The sequence below is a fragment of the Pyrus communis genome, chromosome 2, assembly GCF_041283825.1.
Source record: "Pyrus communis isolate YQ-2024b chromosome 2, ASM4128382v1, whole genome shotgun sequence".
Classification (NCBI taxonomy): domain Eukaryota; kingdom Viridiplantae; phylum Streptophyta; class Magnoliopsida; order Rosales; family Rosaceae; genus Pyrus; species Pyrus communis.
In genome coordinates, this window is record NC_142566.1 from 5,509,947 (window position 1) to 5,532,034 (window position 22,088).

Sequence of the window (22,088 nt, forward strand, 5' to 3'; positions counted from 1 at the left end):
TTAAGACCAATTAGAGTTTGCTCTACTACACTACTTGGCGTAGCACCGATTTACCAACCTTAAATTAAATCTTTTTGGTTGGTACCCTTCACAAGGAAGCATCTTTAAAACCCAATCTAAGGGCCTTGAATTGAATCCGATAAGAGTTTTATTGATGTTTTAAGTTCATTTATGTATATATTTGACTTGTTTTGCGATATTCATTACTATTTTATCAATTTAATTTTTTTACATACTGTCTTTACTTTTCTATTCGTGAATGACCACATTGGTGTGTTTGAATATAATTAGTTTATATCCAACCTCATCTTAGTAGTTTCTGGTCCTTAACATGCAGGACAGTAAAAAGAACCTAATTTGAGCCAAACATTGGCACAATCCATTGATAAAGAAGTTTTATTTACCTGGGGTGCAAGTATGGTATAAACATATAATTTATTATTCTAAATACAACCAATAAATAAATAAATAAAAAGGAAGTTTTATTTATCTGGGGTGCAAGTGTAACCTATGATTCTCAAACAACTGCAACAAAAAAATTCCTTAGCATATGGGTTTGCTGGTTTACATTGCATACCGACGAGGTGTGTTTATGCAGTTGACTGGCGAAGTATAAAAGTTGTAGGCTCTGTGATATTAAATTTGTTCTTCAATTTTGGTGGTTTTCTTGCTTAACCTGTTTCAGTAAATGTATTACAAGCATTTAGGGCAGACGACCATCACAATGACCACACTCCGCCCTCAACCACCGTGTTGTACCAGGAGGGTAGTTATTGTTGCTGCCCAGGCCCTCTCTCGCTCAGTCCAATCAGCTATATTCTAATTTGATCTAATCTAAATTAAACCACGTAGAGAGCAATTCAAACTTGCGTGATGAGGATTATGTTGTTCTAGTCAACTTGACTAGCCTGCGTCTTACCATATTTCTAAAAGACGCGACTCCAGTCAAAACTATAAGATCTCGTTTGACAAAGTGTTTTTAAATGACTGAAACCGGTTTTAGAGAGAATGTTTTTGGGTTCCCCCAAAACACTTTAAGTGCTTCCTGCTAAAAGCACCTGTTATGCGCTTCTTGCTGGAAGCACTTCAAATACTTTTTCAGAATTAACTTGCATTTTTACTAAGATTTGGTTCCCAAAAACATTTTATCTAAAAATGCTTTCAAGTGTTAAAAACACTTGTCAAAGGAGCCCTAAATCTGGGAGTCAAGCATCAACTATCAACCTTGTAAACTAAAACTAAAACAGGAGATCCTACCATTCCTCACCTACCAAAAATACGTATGTACGGAGGAAATATCTATTTACATCTTCCTATAAAACCTGCCAACGCCTTAGAAAGGAAAAGTTCCATCTCTTCTTTCATCTCCCTTCATCTCTTTCTCTTGGCACCAGCTCCTGAACCTCGGCCACCATTTTTCACGCTGGCAGCAGCAGAACCACCTCTACCTCTGCCAGCCGGTGTCTTCTTTGCACTTGAATTTGGCGCACCCTTCAAATCGAATTGTACTTGCACTCCTGCATAGTATGAGGAACACATAAATCATGCATTCTGGAATAACATACATCTAAATAGCCTCAACCTATGAGCTTTCGAATTTAGTCGCATCCATGTAGGATACTACCAGTTACCTTTGGTGTTCAAACTTTGCAGTTCCTTTTGCAGCTTTTCACCAACAGCAGAACCTTCTGACAAATTGTGAAAAAAAATAAAACAATCACTAAATGAGCACCAACAAGTCAGATGGTATCCAGAAGCAAACTAGCTCGCATAATCTTTAGTTCCATTTACAACCCTAATATCATAATTAACCTTTTTTACGAGTAAGTTTCTTCCGGCAATATAATAGAGAATTCCAGTAATCCTAAAACAAACCATTTCTGGAACAATATTTAAACAGAGCAAAATCCTAGAACAATATTTAAATATTCCACAGAGATGCACACTCACAGGCCATAATATATCAACAGGTCACGAAAGAACATTTCTAGAAGCGTTCCCTGTATTTACTTTCCAATCTGCAATTTCAGAATCCCAGATAGCATGGAACATGCCCTCCATTTCTTATGGAGTACAACATGTTAGCATACACCATTCTTATTTTACAGAATAAATAGTGATAGAGCTTTCTATTCCAGAAACATCTTAAGGCAACACCTTTTCACAAGATACACTGCAGAGCAAAATGGCCATTTATGGTTGTGAAAATTTTCCTCAAACTAAAGTAGTCCAGCAAACTGAATTATCTATTAAAGAGGAGCAGCATAATGATGACAGAAAAACTTACCCAAGTCCTCTGTATCTGACGAATTTTCATCATCACTCTGAACAAAAGTATCATCATTGTTCTCACCAATGACATCATCAGATGGTTCTAAAAGCACAGCAATCCTCTTCTTAGGGACCTTTTTCATTCCAGGAATAGTAACAAAATCTGCAGCTCGTACCATCCTTGTTTTGCTTCCTTCTTTGTATGCTTTTGTCAGAGCTGATTTTACAGCAGGCAGTATGCCATCTAGCGGATTTGGATGCCCCTGATAAATGGCTTATCGATGAGAAAACTTATAAAATTTTGAAGCAGTATAGCAACAACCAAGCCTGCACCAAGGGTTACCTGAAATTTGGATAACTCCACAATAGTATCAAAGTCATCCTGACTAATGGAGTAAGTATTCATGAACTCCACAACTTCCTGCACAGCTTCATCCTGATATTTTTTTAACATACAAGATGGACTTATTACTGATCATCAATCCAACTGTTTTACATACTTTGCAATTAAAATAAATCTTCATATACTAAAATAGATTATCTCCAACCTTAGGCAGTTCACGGAGAGGCACGGTCAATCGTTTCAGAAGAAGAGAAAGGTATTCAACTCGCAGTGTTTCCCTAAACAATTTACAAACGAGAAATTAAAAAGCTTCCAAGGGACACAAAATAAGACAAATAAAATAAAAACAGAGTGGTAGAGAGAGAGGACGGGAGGGAGAGATAGTGGTCTTGAAAGGACACATTCACTATAAAACCTTGACATGACGAACTTTTTAGTTCTTTTTTGTCACAACTACATGATAAAATTTCAGGAATCCAATACAATATATCAAACATAATCCAACAATTGGAAATTTCCAAAATTTTCAAGTCAGTAGGACTGAAAACAGAAGAAACAATGGCCATGCACGCACAAGAAAATATAAGTTTACAACTTTCCAGATGGATCTAAAGTTCTAGGGTTCCATATAAACACCATTGGTAGTATAGTCCTTATATAAGTCAATAACGCTGGGCATTATGGCCTTGTTTGTGTCTGGGATTGGATTGGAGAAGTCACTAGATTCAATGTATGTTGATTGTTGAATGAAGAAACGGATGTAACTTCCAAAGTTTGTCCAAGTTTAGGTAGAAGATGGATTTATGAAGGATTGACAAGGATAAGTTTCCTTCATGACTAGTCCATCTTCTACCTTCAACATGGAAAAAATTTCGAAGTTGAATCAAGTGACTTCTCCCATCCAATCCAATCCTTGACACCAAACTCAAATGCATTAGGTTAGTGACCAAAAATTCAAACATAGAACAGAAACTACCTCCCCGAACTAGATTCACGAGAAGCAAGAAGATGGACATGCAAATCTTCCAAGAGCCTAAGATTTTTTCCTAATGTTGAGTTCTTTCCCAGCCACCCTCCAAATCTATTAAAATTCCTTTCTCCCTGCACAATAAGGTCAACTTGTGAAGGTAAGCATAAACGTTGATGCATGTATAACATGAATATTTCAAAACACTTAGAAGATATATAACCCAAAAACAAATTTTATAAAGTGAAGAAATGGGATAATTAAGTTTCTTTTTACCAGTGCGATTTTAAGTTGAACCAGTGGTCCAATGACAGAAAAACTTCTTAACAGTTCTATACACAAGCACAAGTCTATAAAACAAGATCCCTAATATCATGTCACCCCTCTGTGTGGCTTTCTGGGTGTAATGGGATCATAGGAAAGCTGTATAAATAAAATGTGAATAGCAACAAAAAACAAAAAAAAAAATCATTATAGACCATTTATATGAAGCCTGCAACAATATGTGCACTGCTGTAGCACACAGAATGTACACATTTTCAAGGCCAAAGAGAGGACCAGTTAACACTCTTTAAATTTATAAACTTGCAAAGAAAAGGAAATAAATTACCTGCTCAAGTGTCTCTCTCTGCCCCCGCAACAATGCAGCACTGGTTATAAATATAAAATAATACCACGAATCAGAAATTATGAATTAACTCAAAGAAATTATCTCAACTTCCAGAGCTGATGCGAAGAAACATACGGAATTATAGAGGATGAAAGACAAGAACTTTGGGAAAGCTGCCACTGCCGATATTTTCTAATCTGTACATTGAAAATATCTCCATTGCCAATAGACTCAGCGGCACGGGCAATCAAGTTCATACGTTTTATCCCACTATCATCTTTAACAGCCGAACTTGGCCTATAGTTGATATAATTTTCCTGCCAGAAATTGAAAAAGAGAACTAATATATTAGAATATTCAAACTTTGGCTACAAATATGATCATTTGGAGAAGGAAAAAAAAAGGAATTAAGGGGTGCAGTTTATAAAATTTGATGGATGCAGAAGCATAAGTAGATTCAATGTTCAAGTGAATGCAACTTTGCATCCAAGTCCATCAAGAATCTGACATAGAATTAAACAGAATTTATTGATCATTACATAAAAGAAGATAAGGAGAATAACATTCTGATTCTTGTCATTTGCATGGGAACAAGCAGCACCAAGATCTTAAATCAACTAACACGATTTGAAAAATTGTAGAAGATGTGAAGTAAGAACACGCTAAGCCTCGTGGGAAGAGAGATAGAGGGAGATGAGTGCGAGAATCTGATAATTTCGATCTTTTCTTTCTACGTCATTGTTATTGTACCAAATTACGAAATATTCAAAATTACATCTCATGATACAGATATTCCTTTTTCTCTTTTATCTTCTATTTTTGGTCAGAGTCAAGATACAAATGTTAAAAACAATTCTTCATATTGATGCAAGTTCAATTTTGTAAGAGTTCAGTATGTGAAAGGTTGTAAAGACAGTCAGGACAGTTCAGCATGTGAGTCTTGGAATCATTTTTAAGATGTATGGTGTATATCACTCATCTCCTTTTTTTTCAGTTAATTTCTTTATTTGTATCGGAAATTGCGTTCGGATTTGTGAAATAAGTTAATAAAACATCAAACAAATTTCAAAAAAGTGTCTCCCACAAATTATGATCCTACTACGTAAGTGTACCTTCGAAATTCTGTCCCCCTCCCCATACACCCCCCTCCCCCCACCCCCCAGTCAGGACAGTTCAGCATGTGAGTCTTGGAATCATTTTTAAGGTGTATAGTGTATATCACTCATCTCCTTTGTTTTTAGTTAATTTCTGTATTTGTATCGGAAAATGCGTTCAGATTTGTGAAATAAGTTAATAAAACATCAAAGAAATTTCAAAAAAGTGTTTCCCACAAATTATGCTCCTACTAGGTAAGTGTGTACCTTCGAAATTCTGCCCCCCTCCCAATTCCCCACAAACCCCCCCCCCTCCCCCCGCCCCCCAAAAAAAAATAAAAAATTAATATCATCTCCAACGGAAAAGCATTACCAGGTCAAGCGTCATGCAGTCATAATTTTACAATAAAAACTCCATTCCTGAGGTTATTGTCATATCTTTCGAATGAACCTATGCATCATGTTGACAGTAAACACTGCAAGTCTTTTGTTCCTCCAGTAGTATTCAATAGTGAAACAAAACATACTAAAGTTTGCACTGTTTGTTATAGCATTTTTTATTCAGTATATGCCAGCCAAAAAGCAAGTCTACTAGCAAAGGAAGAACCTGGATTAGAAGAGGGACTAGGTCAGGATCACTCATGCTCAGGTCAACACGCTCATCCATTCGCAACTTTCCAGCGTTAAAACCAAACAGCCTGCAACAGAAAAGACACGTCAGCATCGCGCACCTGGTTACTTTTCATGGCTCAATCAGAACTTGTGAAGGATGGCACTCTGAGAGCCCCTATATTTCTTGATATAAGAGAAACAAATATACTGTATCTGGTCATAAAATAAATGTCAAAGATTGTATGGGATAAAGTAAGGTTTTGAGCATCGTGACATTGGAGTTTTGTGGGATGATCATGGAAGATTTTGGGTGACAGTATCAGTTTTGTGGGATAAATTGAGGTTTTGGACAATCATTATCGGCTTTCTTCTGTGTTTACAGAAATATCATATTTTTGCAGATTGGACGGCTGTACTTATTTAAGCTTATGCATTGTGTTTGCATTCTTTTTGTATGGTAGATGGAAAACTTCAGTTCTCATAAAATAACGTTTAAATTTTTTAAAAGTGATTGGCTTCAGCGCAATAAGTTGTTCTCATTTGTGGATAGTAGGCTAGTTTCTCAGTGGATAGTTTGTCCATTTTATCAAAAAAAAACTTTGTTGTGATTGCAAACGAAAAAATATTTATGTAAATAATTGAGAACAAAGCAGTGAAGCTCAAAACATGGTTCAAACAACTCAAATGGTGATGCATATATCAATCAAGAAACCAAGTTTAGAAAATTCAAAATGCATATGAATAAGAGGAGACAGGCATATAAGAAATTCAAAAGACAACAAGATGCAGAGAACCAGAGTCAAAAAGAGAACTTTGCTGCCATACTTGTCAACCGCTGTGAACGGTGAAATATCTTCATCCTTTGAACTGCTTAATAAGCGCTGCCGTACATCATCATATTTAATGATTGACATTGAGAGGCTCATATATTGCAATTGGTTAACTGCCATTCGCATGTCTCCATTAACTTTTTCTGCAAGTTCCTCAAGAGCAATCTGAGACAATGAATAGAAAATTAATCAACAAGGGGGGAGAAGAATCTTGAGGTACATGTCAGAAACCAGAGAAGCGAGATAACTTGATCACATGTAAAACCATAGTAGAAAAATGATTATGAAGGTTACCACTAAACAAAAAGAATCAATACCTAAACTGAGTTAGGTCCCAAAAACATCTCATCCCAAGGAAAAAGAAAAACAACTACAAGAAAAATAAGGGAGAAAAGAGAAAATGGAGAACCAACTACACTTTCAAGAACCGGCCAGATTAAAAGGCGGGGGGGGAGAGAAAACTAAAATGATACAATTCTACAGTATAGTGCATTACAACAGCAGAAATTGTGTCCCATGTGATATTTTAGTGAATCCAAGCTTCTGTAGCATTATAGTAGATGAAAACACCAAATAGTGTACTTCCATCACCATGGGAAAAAATGCACTCAGAGTTATAAAGTATTTACCTCATTAACTTGAAGGCCTTCAGCATTTGCAACTTGCATCAACCTCTTTGCCATCTACAAACCATGAACAAAATTTAATAACAGAAAAGTGGCAACAACCTTATTCAAACATTATTCTTCAAAGGCATGTCAAATATAAGTGACAAAAAGCCTTAAGTTTCTAAAAAAAATAAAAATCGCTTGACAAAATCACAAATGCAATTTCCTTATCCATGCAATGATTAAACACAATCTAAACAAAATCTTGCAAATGGAATCACTATTGCAGAGTTTTATAGTTGAAAATTAATTTTAATCTTCCCTTTCCTGGTCAATAAAAATAATACATCATGACGTCAACCCACTTGTTTAACGATCACAGTTAATATTCTTCATCACAGCACAACAAACATTATAAGATTACATTATTTTAGCATGTTGTAGAATTCTTGAAAAACATTAGTCAACGACTTTATTGAAAAAAAATGTTGCTTAAGTTATGCAGCATAAACAAATTTTCATCCCATGTGTCAGTTTGTATTCCTGAATGCAGGCAAATGTATGCCAAAAAGAAATAAAAAAAAAAACCTTCAACAAGAAGGCATGATTAAGAACCAATAAGTAAATGTGCAAGTGACTAGAAGAAACAATATGAACATTCTTCCAAATACTCAAATATACAGAAGTACAGACAATTTGCGAGGGGGGAGGAGACCTGCTGCTTGGTAGGTTTGCGAAAGTTGAGAAGCAAACAGTAGTTCACAAGACTTTTCAGTTTCTGACTATAACGATCATTACAAATGCAGATAATAGGAATTTTTGAAATCTTTATGCTAGCAATAAGATCAGCAACTCCACCCCGATCTCCAGCAGACATCCCATCAACCTCATCCATAATCAGCACAGTTTTGGGATGCTTTGATCTGCAAATTTAACTAAGCATTAACAGGAGAAAATAATGCTGTCAGGCACATCCTATGCGTAAATGCACCCCAAATAATGGATAATATAGATTAGGCCTACTTATTGTATCCACCCGTGAAAGATGTCTCCAATCCCACTTAACCCCGAAAGTCACTTTGACCCAATCCCCCTAAATGCACTTTTCGGTCCCACTTTACCCCCTCATCAAGTCTGTCAAATTTTCCATCCAAGGCATGGCATGTGAGGAACCTATTGATTTTCTTATATGTAAGCCCCACACGAGCAACATAAAAGTTTATTGTTTAATATTTTAATTAAATATGGCAATCATATCTAAAAACAAAAAAGTTTAACCAAAAACACACAAGGTTAATCCCACCGCCAAACCACAGCCAGGACCCCCCCCCCCCCTTTCTCTGCCAAACCCCCATCCAACCCTTCCCCGAACTCCTACAGATTTTTCACTTCCAATCCTATTCCTCGCACCCATTTCTCCCTGGCACACCCACACCCCCGGCGGCCTAATCTCCCTTTCCCACAAACAACCCTACCCCCGATCTCCCCTCCCTCCTCCCCCCCCCCCCCCCCCCCCAACACACACACACACACACAACCCCTTCTGCTTCTCAAACCACCCTCTCCGTCGTTAACTTTTCCAATTTTCCTCTCCTTAAGAATCCCACTTGTACCACATCAGCAGCTACGTAATTTTTTTACGAAGTGCAATTAGGAGGAAATACTGTGATTAAGCTATTTTTGAGAGAGGGAGAGAGAGAGAGAGAGCGAGAAACCAACCCATCCATGCTCAGGGCCTTGTTGCTGACAAGCTCTTTAATTGAGTTTGCATTGCTTCCACCAATTCCCTTTTCAATCTTTGAATCAGCTTTCCCACGACTGTCACTAGCATTTACCTAATCAATTCAGCAATATTCAAATTATCTCATGGTTCTGCAAAATTCAAATTTAGCATGAGAGAAAACAGAAAATAGCATTCAGTAACATAATTCAGCAATATTTAAATTATCTCATAGTTCTGCTTCTTGGTTAAAGTATGAAACCTCAACTGCCTGGAAACCAAGCATTTGACTGACTAACTTTGCAGACGTCGTTTTCCCTATACCAGGTGTTCCGCTTAAAAGTACAGCCTTTTTTGCACCAGAATTGGTTGGGTTTTTTCCTTTTTCCTTATTTCCAGTATCAAGAAATTGCTCATTCCAATGTGCCAACCAATCATGAAGCTGCTTTACCTGCAGATTAGACATTACATCAACTGTATCAGAGCTTACTTTTGCTTCCCAGATAGATGCATGTGCAGACAACGATGCAATGGTGGCAAAACAATGACCAACATACCAGCGACTGATTCCCAATAATGTCGTTTGGAACCTTTGGCCTATATTTTTCTGTCCAAGTAAAAGTAGAATGCTCGGTAGTTTGCTTCTTACACCTAGCAAGGGAGGCATCTGACTGCAACTGTTTGCTAGATGCACTTGATGCCAACGAGCTTCCAGTGCAATCTTCTGGAATGGTTACATGCCAATTTTATAAGAAAACTTCAAATATGATGACTACATTTGTTTTTCAAATAAGATGCAACTGCTTAATTAACCTGCTAGAAAAAAGTATCCAAAATTCATATAACAAGAAAAACACTACTTTTAGCCTCCATGTCATAAAGAGTGCACAAAAGTTTAAACACTTTTGAAAGTCGAGACAAACAGAAGGGAAAAAGCATGTAAGTTTTATTCCTAAGTAAAACTGAGAACACAAAAACTTTGGACTCGTGGTCCCAGTGAGCAATAAAAAAATGAAACAGAATATAAATTAATCATACTGATACCATATGTAGTTTGGAACACTTCCTACTACCCTATGATGAACATGGTCTGACAAAGAACAGATAATAACCACTCAAATGGAAGAACTAGATGAAAGTAGTACAGAACAAGATGGATCAGGAGCCATCAGGAAGATTATTAAAAACCAGTTAAATACATGATAAACTACACGAAGCAAAGCAACAAAAATTAGTCCAAAACAGCAGGGCAATCAATTGTAACAAACCAACAAAGATATCATTAAAGTTCCCAAAGTCCCATAGAGAAGCCATAAATGAATTAATCCAATTATCCAATAGTGTAGTACAACTTTTTTTCTATCATCAGGAGTTCATCTATTCATTCCTCCCCAAACCACCCAAAAGGACGCAAAATGGCACGCCGCCATAAGGTTCCAAAGTTATTTTTCATTTTCCTTCGCAAAAAGCATTCAGACAACAAAGAAGTACAGTGCCGCAAAATCACCCAAATTAACCAAACTAAAGGACCACATCTGCTCCCAAATTGTGAACAGAAGAAGAAAGAGAATGCAAAAGTAAAAGGTTAAATTATTCACCAGAAGAATGAACAGTACCCTATTGCCCTTATATGCTAGCTGTGCAAGAGTATGTACAAACACTATGGAGACAAGATAATTGAGAAATAAGACACCCTCGACCCTTTTCATACATTTAGATTATACAGAAAACCCAGCCAAACCAAAAATCAAATTATAAATCTGCAATTAGAACAACACACCCAAATTACTTAATGAACCGGGACATACTTTTCAATGTTACTTTCTTAGGGCTTTTATTGGGCAAAGATGCTGCTGCAGCATCATCCACAGATTTCTTTGCTTGTTGTACAGGTAATTTAGCACCGACAGATGCCCGAATCATATCAAACAATCCATCCTCGGTAAGAAAAGCCGTACTACAGAATACAATTACTTTTCAGATAAAAATAAAGCAAGTATAGGAAATATGAAAAATCTAGTTCAGTTCAAGACAGCAAACCCAAGTTCTTTGGCTTTAGAGGATTTCCTTCCCTCAATATCTTCATCGCATAAAAGATAGTTCTGCAAATAGACTATGTTAATCAAATGCTAGCAGTTATATCTAAATCCAAGGGATTACAAGATCGAAACATGAGCATACCGTTTTCTTGCTGACAGATCCAGTAATACGACCGCCATGACGTTTAATCAAATCCTCTGCTTCTTCTCTTTCCAAACTGTAAGTAGTAAAAATTTAAACTTCAATATTATAATGAATGGAAAACAAATATTTATTGAAATCTACCAAAGAAAAAAAAAGGAAGAGGAACTTCATGCTACCAGACAAACATTAAACTTGAAACTATAATACCAACACAACCCTGACAAGCATGTGAACGTCACACATATATTACAATAAATACCTGTCAAGTGTACCACTAATTACAAAAGTCAAGCCACCTAAACAATCTGGAGCACCTTCAGGAACTTCCTGAGACATGCAAACATGGACTAATAGTTAACATCAAGGAAAATACAATAATTTTAATAATCAATTCCATATATTCCAAAACATTAAACCTTTTCTCCTTTGTGTGGGGGATCTTTCCTTTCTCCATAATTCATAAATCCGCCTCGTCCAGCGCCCCTTCCTCTTCCACCAGCTGGTCCTGCAGAAGCACCTCTTCCACCACGACCCCTACCAGCCGGCCTGAGGGGTGATTCGGCATTCTTTTTATCATCATCGCCACCTTCATCAATAGCCGTAACCTGCTGTGGGATTCCCATGCCAGATATGCTCTTCAGTTTCTTACTAGGTGTGGTATCAAGTTCAACTGATTTCTTCTTCGAATTAGGCAAGACAAAATCGTCGTCGTCGTCATCAACAGCTTTGTGAGCTTTTTTTGCAGGTGAGGGTTTAACACATGCATCAGGATCCTTGTGAGGCTTTCTTTTGGATGGAACTTCAGTTGTTCCATTTTCATCCTTTGGTTTATCTATGGGAAAATACTTGCTAGTTTTCCTCCTGCCAGAATTTTCTTGACCTCCTTGCACCTGGTTTAGCACAGATAACAGAATTAAAGAACAAAACGGAAACCTTATTATGATTAATATAGTTTCCCAATTCCCGTGTTCTGTGCACTGAGCAGTGGAAAGATCATACTTTCTTGTTGTTAAAGAAAAGAACATGGAAACAAATGTAAAATGCAATGAACCTACTGGTTCTTTAGGCTCAATCTTAGGTGTAGAAGGAGCCGCCGCCGGTTTCTTGGTGTTTCCCTTGTCGTGGGACTTCATAAACCACTTCCTAATATCGGCCTGGGACTTGATTCATCCAAATGAAACAAACAAACGCAACACATCAAACATCAGCGTATGAAGGGCAAGAAGAAGAAGAATCAACAGTCAAATCTTTAAACCCTAGAAAATGGAAAATAAGAAAATTGGTATTGAGAAGTTACCATGTCTGAAGCTTTGCTTAAAGCTACAATGCAGTATCAATGACACACTGACTATCACTGCCTCTTACACAATATGATTCTGCAACCCAAAATTATCTCAGAAATCAAACCCACAAGAAAACCTGAAGAGAAAAAAATATGTACCCTTCTCTTCAGGAGAAATACGACTGAGGTGTTTGCCTTGGGGGTTTTCAGGGTGTGTTTGGGGTTTTTAAGCTGTTGTTTGGTTGCTGAGAAAATTAAGTTAACTGGATGTCAATCACAGCTTTGTTCTTTTCCTGCTATATTTATTGAAATAAAATTATGTTTGGCTTTGATTTTTTTATTTTTTATTTTTTGGTAAATTACACAAAACTATATGACATAGCAATGAAGGTCTGACAGAAAATTTACCCCTTTTTTACACAAAACTACCTCATTAGGTATTACATTTAACAGTCAAAATTGATAGAAAATTTAACGGAGGTCTGGTATTGCAATGAATTCATACGTTGAGGTACGACATTACAATGTTTAAAATATGGGGTATGAAATTGTGGTTCAATCCATAGTTAAGGTAGTTTTGTATAATTTACCTTTTTTTTAAATAATTATATAAGTATTTGTCATGTGTTTTTTAGTTAATCTCATGTACACTAAATTTTGCTAACAAAATGATTAAATGATGTGTCATAAATAAAAAATAAACATGTTTATCAAATCATCAACTTTTATGTTATTTAATTTACAAAATTTAGTCTTCCCAAAAATTTTTTTTTTTTAATTTGGTTTTTTATTCACGAACTGCCAAACAAAAATAAAATCATCACAGTGGATATAATTGTATTTCTTAAAATTCCAAGCTTTCAAAAATTGTATACCAAATGTACAACCATATGCGCATGATAAAAAAAGTCTCTTTAGGGGTGGGCACTTGGAATCGAAAACCGAAATCAAAACACAAACCAAATCGAACCACACCTAACGATTTAGTTTTGCTGTTTTGAAACTGAACCGCAATGTAAGAAAACGATTTGAAACTGAACCGTAGTTTCGATTTTGGCTTTTGAAAACCGCACCACAAATATAGAAAGAATTTTTAATTGAATAACCATATTAGATGTTATGTTTTAATTAGGTATTTGTTACACTCCATACATTTAAATAGTTGTTTCTTGCTCAGTGTTGCTCTTGGTCTCATTTGGCATTGGGGACAAAACATTTTTCATAAAACTGGGGGCAAAACATTTTCATAAATCAGATTCAAATATGTATGTTTTTTGTCCTCAAGTGTTTTGTTTGGGCGATTATTACTTTACTTAGGCGCCGATGGTGGGTTCTGGGTAAGGTATTGAAGGCTTCAATTTTGGTTTTTTTGGGTGATGAATCTGAAATGGTAAAAGATATTGACTAAGGTACCTTAATTTGTCAAAAATGGTTTTTTTTTTGGTTGAAAATATTTTGGTATAAATAATAGAAGTGTATCAGTTTGTTTCATTGTTATTTACTCAAACTCTATCTGATTTGGTTAGGCATTTTCTAATATTTTATGTGAGAGAGGGGAGAGAGGGGAGGACCCAAATAAAAAAAAAAAATCATTTTGTATGTAAATGGTTTGAAAATTGAACCGAAACCATTTGAAACCACGCCAAACTGAACCAAATGGTTTGGTTTTATTTCGGTTTTAGCTTTAAAATCGCACCGAACCAAATCACAAAAAATTGCAGTTTCGATTTTGGTTTCACTCAAAATCACATCAAACCAAACCCTGCCCACCCCTAAGTCTCTCGCATATACCTCAATAAAAATATTTTATAAAAATTACAATAGAAACCAACTACCGTAACATATCTTTTAGGATGCGTAGCGCCCGTGAATAAAGAAAGGTTTCTCAAGCACATGGAGATAAACTAGTCATTATTAGGACAATTATGTATTCTTTTTCCAGACTTTTTTTTTTCTTTTTCCAATTTTGATTTATACTTAATCTTTTTTTCTTTTTTGTTTTTTTTAATACATCGATATTTTTACATTAAAAGGGAAGGAGTTCGGTTAAGCCACACAATGGGCAACCTAATTTGGTATCGAAATCGCCAAGATTCGAACCTAAGACCTCTCACTTCCGAGTGAAGAGGAATACTACCAAACCATAATACTGAGTGGCATTTAAATCAAAATTCTCATTTTATTCCCATTTAAATGGTAAACAAATATAAACAAATTTGATGAGCATTTAAATCAAAATTCTCATTTAATCCCATAATTATGCCATCTCCAATGGTGGGTTACATAGCCCAATTTAGGCCCTTTTGCTCTCAAATTCATCTTTCAATGGAGGGTTACATAGAATCATAAATAAAAAAAATTAAAAAAAATTAGTAGGCAAATCGTACTAGCAGGGCAGATGGAACTAGGGACCAAAGTGATCCCAGGACGAGTCTAGAAAACATACACATTTTGGTCTTTTTGAGGACCTACTGAATGTTTGGTATGGATCATTTTTGTGTCCACTAAATGTGTAATGCAATGCATATTAGGCATATCTCAACAAACCTACCAAGTGAATAAACTGATTAGTTTCAACATATGCCAATATCTGTTGACATGTACACAACAAGTTCACCAAGTGAATAAATTGTTTTTTTTTTTATTATTATTTTGCGCTTCGCTCTGTTCCTATTTAAAAAAAAAGACTTGTATTTAACACTAGGACTTTCAAAAGTTCAAATCTTGGACCTACCACTGCTATTGAGCTTGCCATATTTGGCCTCAAAATAAGAACGAGCCAAAACTGTTCATGGGCCCAGCATACACCCGCATCTTTTTGTCCACAAGGTCAGGCACAGGAGTACATCCAACGGTTCAAGTTTGAAACGCAGGCTAACGTCATGTAGTCGTTAGTTTTTTTTTTTTTTTTTTTTTTTTCCTTTTAATAAATGATATTATCTACACTAATGAGGGTGGGGGGAGTGGGCTAAACCTCACAATGGGCTAGCAATTCACCTTTGGCGATAATTGAACTTAAGACCTCTCACTTACAAGTGAAGAGAAATATCACTAGATCATAGTCATAAGTCGTTAAATTAAAAATAAAAATAAATAAAAAATATAAAAATATAAAACTTAAAAACATGTTTAAGAATAAAAAATAAAAAACTAAAAACGCATATAACGGCTAGCTGAAGTTAGCTAATCGTTAAATATACTTTTAATTCTCTTTTTCAACCAAAATAAGATTTTTGTAAAAACAAAATGTAGAAATACCAAAAAAATCTATAAATATCTATCCCACATGCTCTGGTATTCGCATAATTTTACACTTATTTTCTTCAAATTTGTTCCCTCATTCATTTCATAGTCCACCATTTCTGAAAATTGGTTAACACTTCAAAGGGTGGAAATCGGACACAAAAGGAAGAGCCCCTTCCAACGCTGACCATCAATGCTTCGAAGATAGCGTCAAGGGGACTAGCATGTCATCAAAAACTCTTTGGTGTTGCATAGTACAAAATACTTGGAGTTATATGAAAGCATATCTTTTCTGTTAAAATGTCTCACATTGACTGTATCAATAAGAAAAAAAGAGTTTAAATATCTTAATCCCACTCCAACTAACGCCGATGTCTTTTGTGATAAAACCCCACACCTAACGGATTGTGCATGTGGTAATTACCAAGTTAGGGACAATATCGGTGTTGTTGGAACTGGGTCTTTAGCCCGTCTCTCTGATAATTCTACATGGTATCAAAGTTAGAAAGTGGGCTCGTACTGTACTGTCACGTGATGGGTGGGTCTCCTTGGCCCTGCGCGATCGATGTGTGTGCCACATCGACCGTATCAATGAGAAAAGAAGAGTTTAAATATTCTAACCCTAAAAACTGGACCACCAAATTGGGACTTATGAAAAACAACTTACATGATATGGGTTCACTGTCATCACATTGTCATGTTCCAATAGTACATCATGTGAACGAAAACTTATCACGCTACAAGCGAAGGAGCTAAAGTTAGCTAACTGTTAAATATGCTTTTAATTCTCATTTTCAACCAAAATAAGATTTTTGTAAAAAAAGCTGTAGAAATACCAAAAAAGATCTATAAATACCTATCCCACATGCTCTACCTATTCACATAATTTTACACTTATTTTCTTCAAATTTGTTCCCTCATTTATTTCACAGTCCACCATTTCTGAAAATTGGCTAACACCACAAAGTGTGGAAATCGGACACAAAAGGAAGAGCCCTTTGCAACGCTTACCATCAATGCTCCGAAGATAGCGTAAAGGGGACTATCATGTCATCGACAACTCTTTGGTGTTGCGTAGTACAAAAATACTTGGAGTTGTATCAGGGCATATCCCTCCGACACTTCGGAGTCAGACTACTCAATCAGATGATAGAGATAAAAACCGGACCACCAAATTGGGACCTATGAAAAACAAACTTATATGATACGGATTCACTGTCACCACAGTGTCATGTTCTAATAGTACATCATGTGAACAAAAATTTGTGACGCTACATCCTTGTATCATGAAACATCACGGTAGCGGTGTGCCAATGCTGTGAAATTCCTATTTTTGTTGCTATGTCAACTTGTTTTGCACTACCAAACGTTTAAATGTTTTTATAATTTTTGCATTCTTGTGCTTTAAGTAGGATAGGGAGTCTTGTATGCATTCTATCGGCTCATCGTCTCTTTCTCATTGTTCTTTCACTCCAACTCAACTCACAAGGCAATCCAGCAGTTATGTGAACATAAAACCGCATCCGGAAAACGATGAACGGATTTACTAACTTACCGTGAATATTACAAGTAGTAACGAAATCAAGAATGGAAGGTGAAAGGGAAAACACCTTCTTTACTAAGCACACTCAAGCTTCCATGTACTGATTTTGTTACAGTAGGAAGGAATCCAGAAAGTAACTTGCAGTTTCGATGTGCAATATTTCAAGGGTAGTAAACATATTAATAACCTATTCATCAGCAGAAGATCGTTCGTCATCCGAAGACCCGTCCTTTTTATCCCTTCTTTCCTGCCATCTTGCCCAAATCCACCTCAAAACCAGATACCCTCCAAGAGCGGAAAGCTGAGAGTAGACAAAGCAAAATCAATAAGAAAACTAGGTGTGGCTGGTCCGTGAGAAATAATGAACAGAAAGCCAACAACTTCGTACCGAATGAATCAACTATTGAGAATCATATTATTAAAAATCTGAACTAAACTACAAATTTGCAACTAGTGTGCCAACCAGGATAATTTTTGTTACATCAGCTCAAGACAGAGATTCGCATGCTATCAAGATTGGAGTCATATGTTTAAACATACAAAATCAACACTGCCTTAGATTACCCATGCACCATAAGCAAGTCTAACGAGCATGTAAATTGTATGCTCATGACATATATAATATATTACAAATATATTAATACACACACAGATATATATATATATATATATAGAGAGAGAGAGAGAGAGAGAGAGAAGAAGCAGGGGTAGGGGTAGTGACTAATCCCATATCCTGAACCATACAATTGCGCTTTCCTTGTAAAACAAAATATGAACGCTTTTCTTGATCAAAACAATGAACTATCCATCTTAACTTAACCCATTAGTCCAAAATATTGAAGTGGATTTTTTATAAGCACAGCAACCCCAAACTAGCACTTACAGCTTCTATTTGATACGGTAGTATAACTAGTGGAAGATTTTAGATGTAAAGATTCAGAGGATGCTCACAATTATCAAATCTTTAACAAACTAATGTTCCAAGTCCCTTCGTTCCTCATGAGAAAAATATTCGGCCAGGAACTAATTTAATTGCATTCGACAAGACACTGGAATGTTAGGTTGAACATTCTAGTTCAACAATCAACACAAATCATTCAAGATCTTGCTAACATATCTCCATCCAGTACCATAGAGTTTATGACTGATATTGTTACCTCACCTATTAGCCATGCCATAGATTTGGACAACTTATATCTGTGTAATGTCATATCTCCTGAATTAATCTGTCATATTCAGCAGCCCACCTAAATCTCCATGACAACTTTCCCTACTTATCTTTTTCAACTATACCAAAGGAATCAGCTTGAGACGCTATGACCATTATTCTAAAATGATCATTGTTTACGTGGAGATGGCCGTGTCATCACCAAACTTCAAAAGAAAATCCACGTTAATCTTTTGAAATCCTTTTGGGACTCTTGCAAGATACAGACCACAAGCTCGAATCAATCCACTTTAAAATGATCTCTTCGCCTTGCCATAGCTCCCCTCCTTCAAAATGTCATACATTCACCGACCACAGCAACTAATTGCAGTCACCAGAACTAACCAGACCATCATCAAGTTAATAATTACTAAAAAATTTTGTTTTGAAACAGACAGTAAGAACAAACAACCGAATTGTAGGGATGTCTACGAAAAAAAAGAAACTAAAATGCTTTTATCCGACTCCCTTTACCCCTTTCTCGGTGCAGCGATGCAAACCCCTTTTGTGTAGTTTTACTCTTATACTCGGCCCCTTCCTATTCAATTTAGGTTTGTGGCACTCAAAAATTCAAACATACAGCATGAATCATGATTATCTAATTTTTTTTTTTTTTTTTTACTGATTCACACAACATGATATGTCAGTTTTTGGACCCTATAAATTATTTTCTTCAAAAATTCAAATTTGATCAACAAAAAATTCATGTTCAGACAAGAGGATGTAAGAAACCAACTCCCATACAAATACAATCATAGCTCAAAACCCAAATTTCAAATACAACTAAATAACAAAAAATCATGTAAAAAATCAAGAAGATAAAATAAACTAGAGTGAAAAAAGGCATGCCTGCCAGAATATAATGGGATTGGAAGTCTTCGTTATGGGCTCTTCGTACTCCACCGCCACGGGAGGAGGAGCCGCAACTTGCTCTTTCGGGAAACTCACAACCACCGGCTTCTGAATGTTGCTTTCAGTTCCTTCGTCTGCTTTCCTTGGCACATCTGCAACAACGACGCCTTCCGGTTCCTGCTTCAGGAAGGGGAATTGAAGCTTGCACTTGGGAAAGAGTGAGAACAAGTTTTTGGGTCCTTTTGGGCCGTCTTCTTTGATTACAATCTCTGTGTTTTCTGCCATTTTTGGGACGGAAAGGGCGATTCTGAATGTGGGTTTGGATTGTAAACGGCGGAGGAAACGAGCAGAGTGGCGATGTTCATGAGACGTTGAAAACGCCGCTTTTTAGATGCTGAAAAAGAGGAGGAGGATTCTCTATCATCTTATTTTCATCCATTTCATCCCCTACTTCCATACATTATTTTTTTATCTTATTATCTTTATAAAAAATTAATATAAGATGTTAGCGTGACTTAATCATGACCGTTCAGAAAACTAGAGAGATTAGAAAGGTAGAGAATCCTCCTCCAAAAAAAGCAAATACGGTGTTTCAACAAAAAATATAATAAATAAATAAGAAAAAGGAACGCTACTTACAATTAAATTTTAATCTACACAATTAAAATGTTAAGGCTTAAATGTCAAAATAGTCTCTGTGTTTTACTCTTTCGATTAATTTAGTCTCTATCTTTTTAATTTGGTCAAATTGGTCCTTGTGTTTACATCCGTTAACCAATTTCAAACAATTCGTTAAAAACAATTAAAATTGACATGTCTTAAATTACATAGTACTCAAGTGAATTGAATGAAGCAACAACTTCTAAGGATATGCATTATATATGTTTAGTAGGTCTATATAAAATTACATTTTTGTCCTCTCACGTGCCTAGAACATGTCAATTTTAATGGTCCTTTAACAGATTGTCTTAAATTAGCTAACAGGTATAAACACGGGGACCAATTTGGCCAAATTGAAAACACATGGACTAAATTGGCGATAAAGATAAACACAAGGACCATTTTGACATTTAAGCCTAAAATGGTTAAATACCAACAACAATTAAAGAAATTAATTACCCGCATGCCAATAAATTTAGAGAATTATTATTAGTACTTCAAAAATTTCATTCTATACTCGTCACAAGTGCAATTATTTTACTAATTATAGAAAATTTGGAGTGCAAAATAAAATTTTTGTAGTACCAATAACAACTCTCTAAATTTATTATTATTATTTAGACATAATAAATTATTATTATTACTATTAATTTTTTCGGATGCGCTGACTCGCTTGTGAGAGATAATATTTTAATCACGTGTGTGACTTAGGACTCGTTTGGATGTGCTTTTAAAATTATTGAAAGCGCTTTTAGAAGAAAAAAAATGTTTTTTGGTCCAAAAGCACTTAAAGTGCTTTTTGGAAGAAGCACAAGTTATGTGTTTCTTTCAAGAAGCACTTTAAGTGCTTTTCCAAGATTTACCTGCATTTTTACTAAGAATTGATTCCAAAAACGCTTTCAGTCATTTCAAAAGTACATCAAAATGAGGTCTTACTAATTTTTAACCAAGTGCTAATTAAAATTTACAAATTTTTCTATTTGATTTCAAACAATGGTATGTCAACTTTGTGCATTAGCAAAGTTATACTCCAATGGTTATTACAATCACCACATTTGACTAAAACGCCAACAAATTATTAAATGACAACCTTGGTAAACATTAAACTTGCTGTTTTGGAGAAACTAATTAGCCATGTATTTTTTGTCTTTTGTTTTGGCAGTGTCTAGAATGATCCTTTTGGGTATTGTTTATTAGGTTCAGCTTTATTGTCTTTCAGAGAGAGAAATGAGGAGTCTTTAGAAAGAAACGAAAAAACACTAGTTGTGCTTTTCCTCCTCCATGTACCAAATCTTTTTTGTGTGCAGAAAATAGAAGTTGGAGTTTTTTTATTCATCTTTCTAGCTTCTTCTTCACACCTTTGTGTGTTGATCTTGGGCTAGTGTATTGTATTGCACTATAGTTGTTGTTCACATGGTACCAGAGCCACAAAGGTGGTAACTAGTTGTTTGCTTGAATCCTTGGTGAAGAAGATCAGCTAGTGTTGCTCCAAAAGATAGAATCTTCAAGTTGAGTTACTGGGCTTGCCATAGAGCTGCTCGATCCATCAAATTACAAGATATGGAGATCGTGTATGGAGTCGTATATTATGGGATGTTGTTGGAGGAGTGTACAGAACCAAACCTGAAGACGGTGCAGATGCCGATGACTTGAAATGGTGGATAATGACTTATGTGAAAGCCGAGTTCGTGTTGAAAAGATTTGTTTCTCATGGATTATTCGAACATATCATCAAGTGCAAGTCTGCCATGACATTTGGGAGATTCTTGACTATCATTCAACAAAAAAGACATTGGGAGGTTACAGATGCTGGAGAATGAATTGGCAAATTCAAGCCAAGGTGACCTTTCAATTTCTCAATTTTTCTTGAAGATTAAGAACTTGTGTTCCGAAATTTCCTTTTTAGATCCGGATGAGCCCGTCTTTGAAGCTTAAATAAGGAGGCACATTATTCATGGCTTAAAAAATGAGTACACTCCTTTTGTGACTTCAATTCAAGGATGGGATCGACAACCCACCTTAGAAGAGTTTGAGAATTTGTTGTCTTCTGAAGAGTCTCTAG

The 22,088-nt window shown here is 35.8% G+C and overlaps 2 protein-coding genes across 4 annotated transcripts; both read right to left on the reverse strand.

The window, feature by feature from the left end:
* Nucleotides 1–1,094: 1,094 nt before the first annotated feature.
* LOC137747406 (replication factor C subunit 1) lies at nt 1,095–12,797 on the reverse strand. Of its 3 annotated transcripts, none has more exons than XM_088683111.1 (22): nt 12,537–12,797; nt 12,295–12,399; nt 11,656–12,129; nt 11,499–11,566; nt 11,237–11,312; nt 11,096–11,157; nt 10,864–11,012; nt 9,613–9,776; nt 9,318–9,506; nt 9,055–9,170; nt 8,051–8,258; nt 7,357–7,410; nt 6,723–6,892; nt 5,893–5,983; nt 4,327–4,508; nt 4,192–4,231; nt 3,591–3,715; nt 2,820–2,892; nt 2,615–2,707; nt 2,288–2,534; nt 1,632–1,688; nt 1,095–1,517 (listed from the first exon to the last, which is right to left on the reverse strand). In XM_088683111.1, the coding sequence occupies exons 1-22, from the start codon at nt 12,537–12,539 to the stop codon at nt 1,372–1,374; spliced, it is 2,892 nt and encodes a 963-aa protein (XP_088539237.1). In that variant the 5' UTR covers nt 12,540–12,797; the 3' UTR covers nt 1,095–1,371. The 3 variants fall into 3 exon arrangements, with proteins under 3 accessions (XP_088539237.1, XP_068343613.2, XP_068343612.2); XM_068487512.2 differs by having other exon boundaries at nt 1,632–1,685; nt 9,613–9,779; XM_068487511.2 differs by having other exon boundaries at nt 9,613–9,779.
* Nucleotides 12,798–17,286: 4,489 nt separating this feature from the next.
* Nucleotides 17,287–19,790, reverse strand: LOC137748381 (uncharacterized). Its single transcript, XM_068488528.2, has 2 exons — nt 19,364–19,790; nt 17,287–17,608 (listed from the first exon to the last, which is right to left on the reverse strand). Exons 1-2 carry the CDS (start codon nt 19,649–19,651, stop codon nt 17,495–17,497), a joined length of 402 nt encoding a protein of 133 aa, XP_068344629.2. The 5' UTR covers nt 19,652–19,790; the 3' UTR covers nt 17,287–17,494.
* Nucleotides 19,791–22,088: the final 2,298 nt, after the last annotated feature.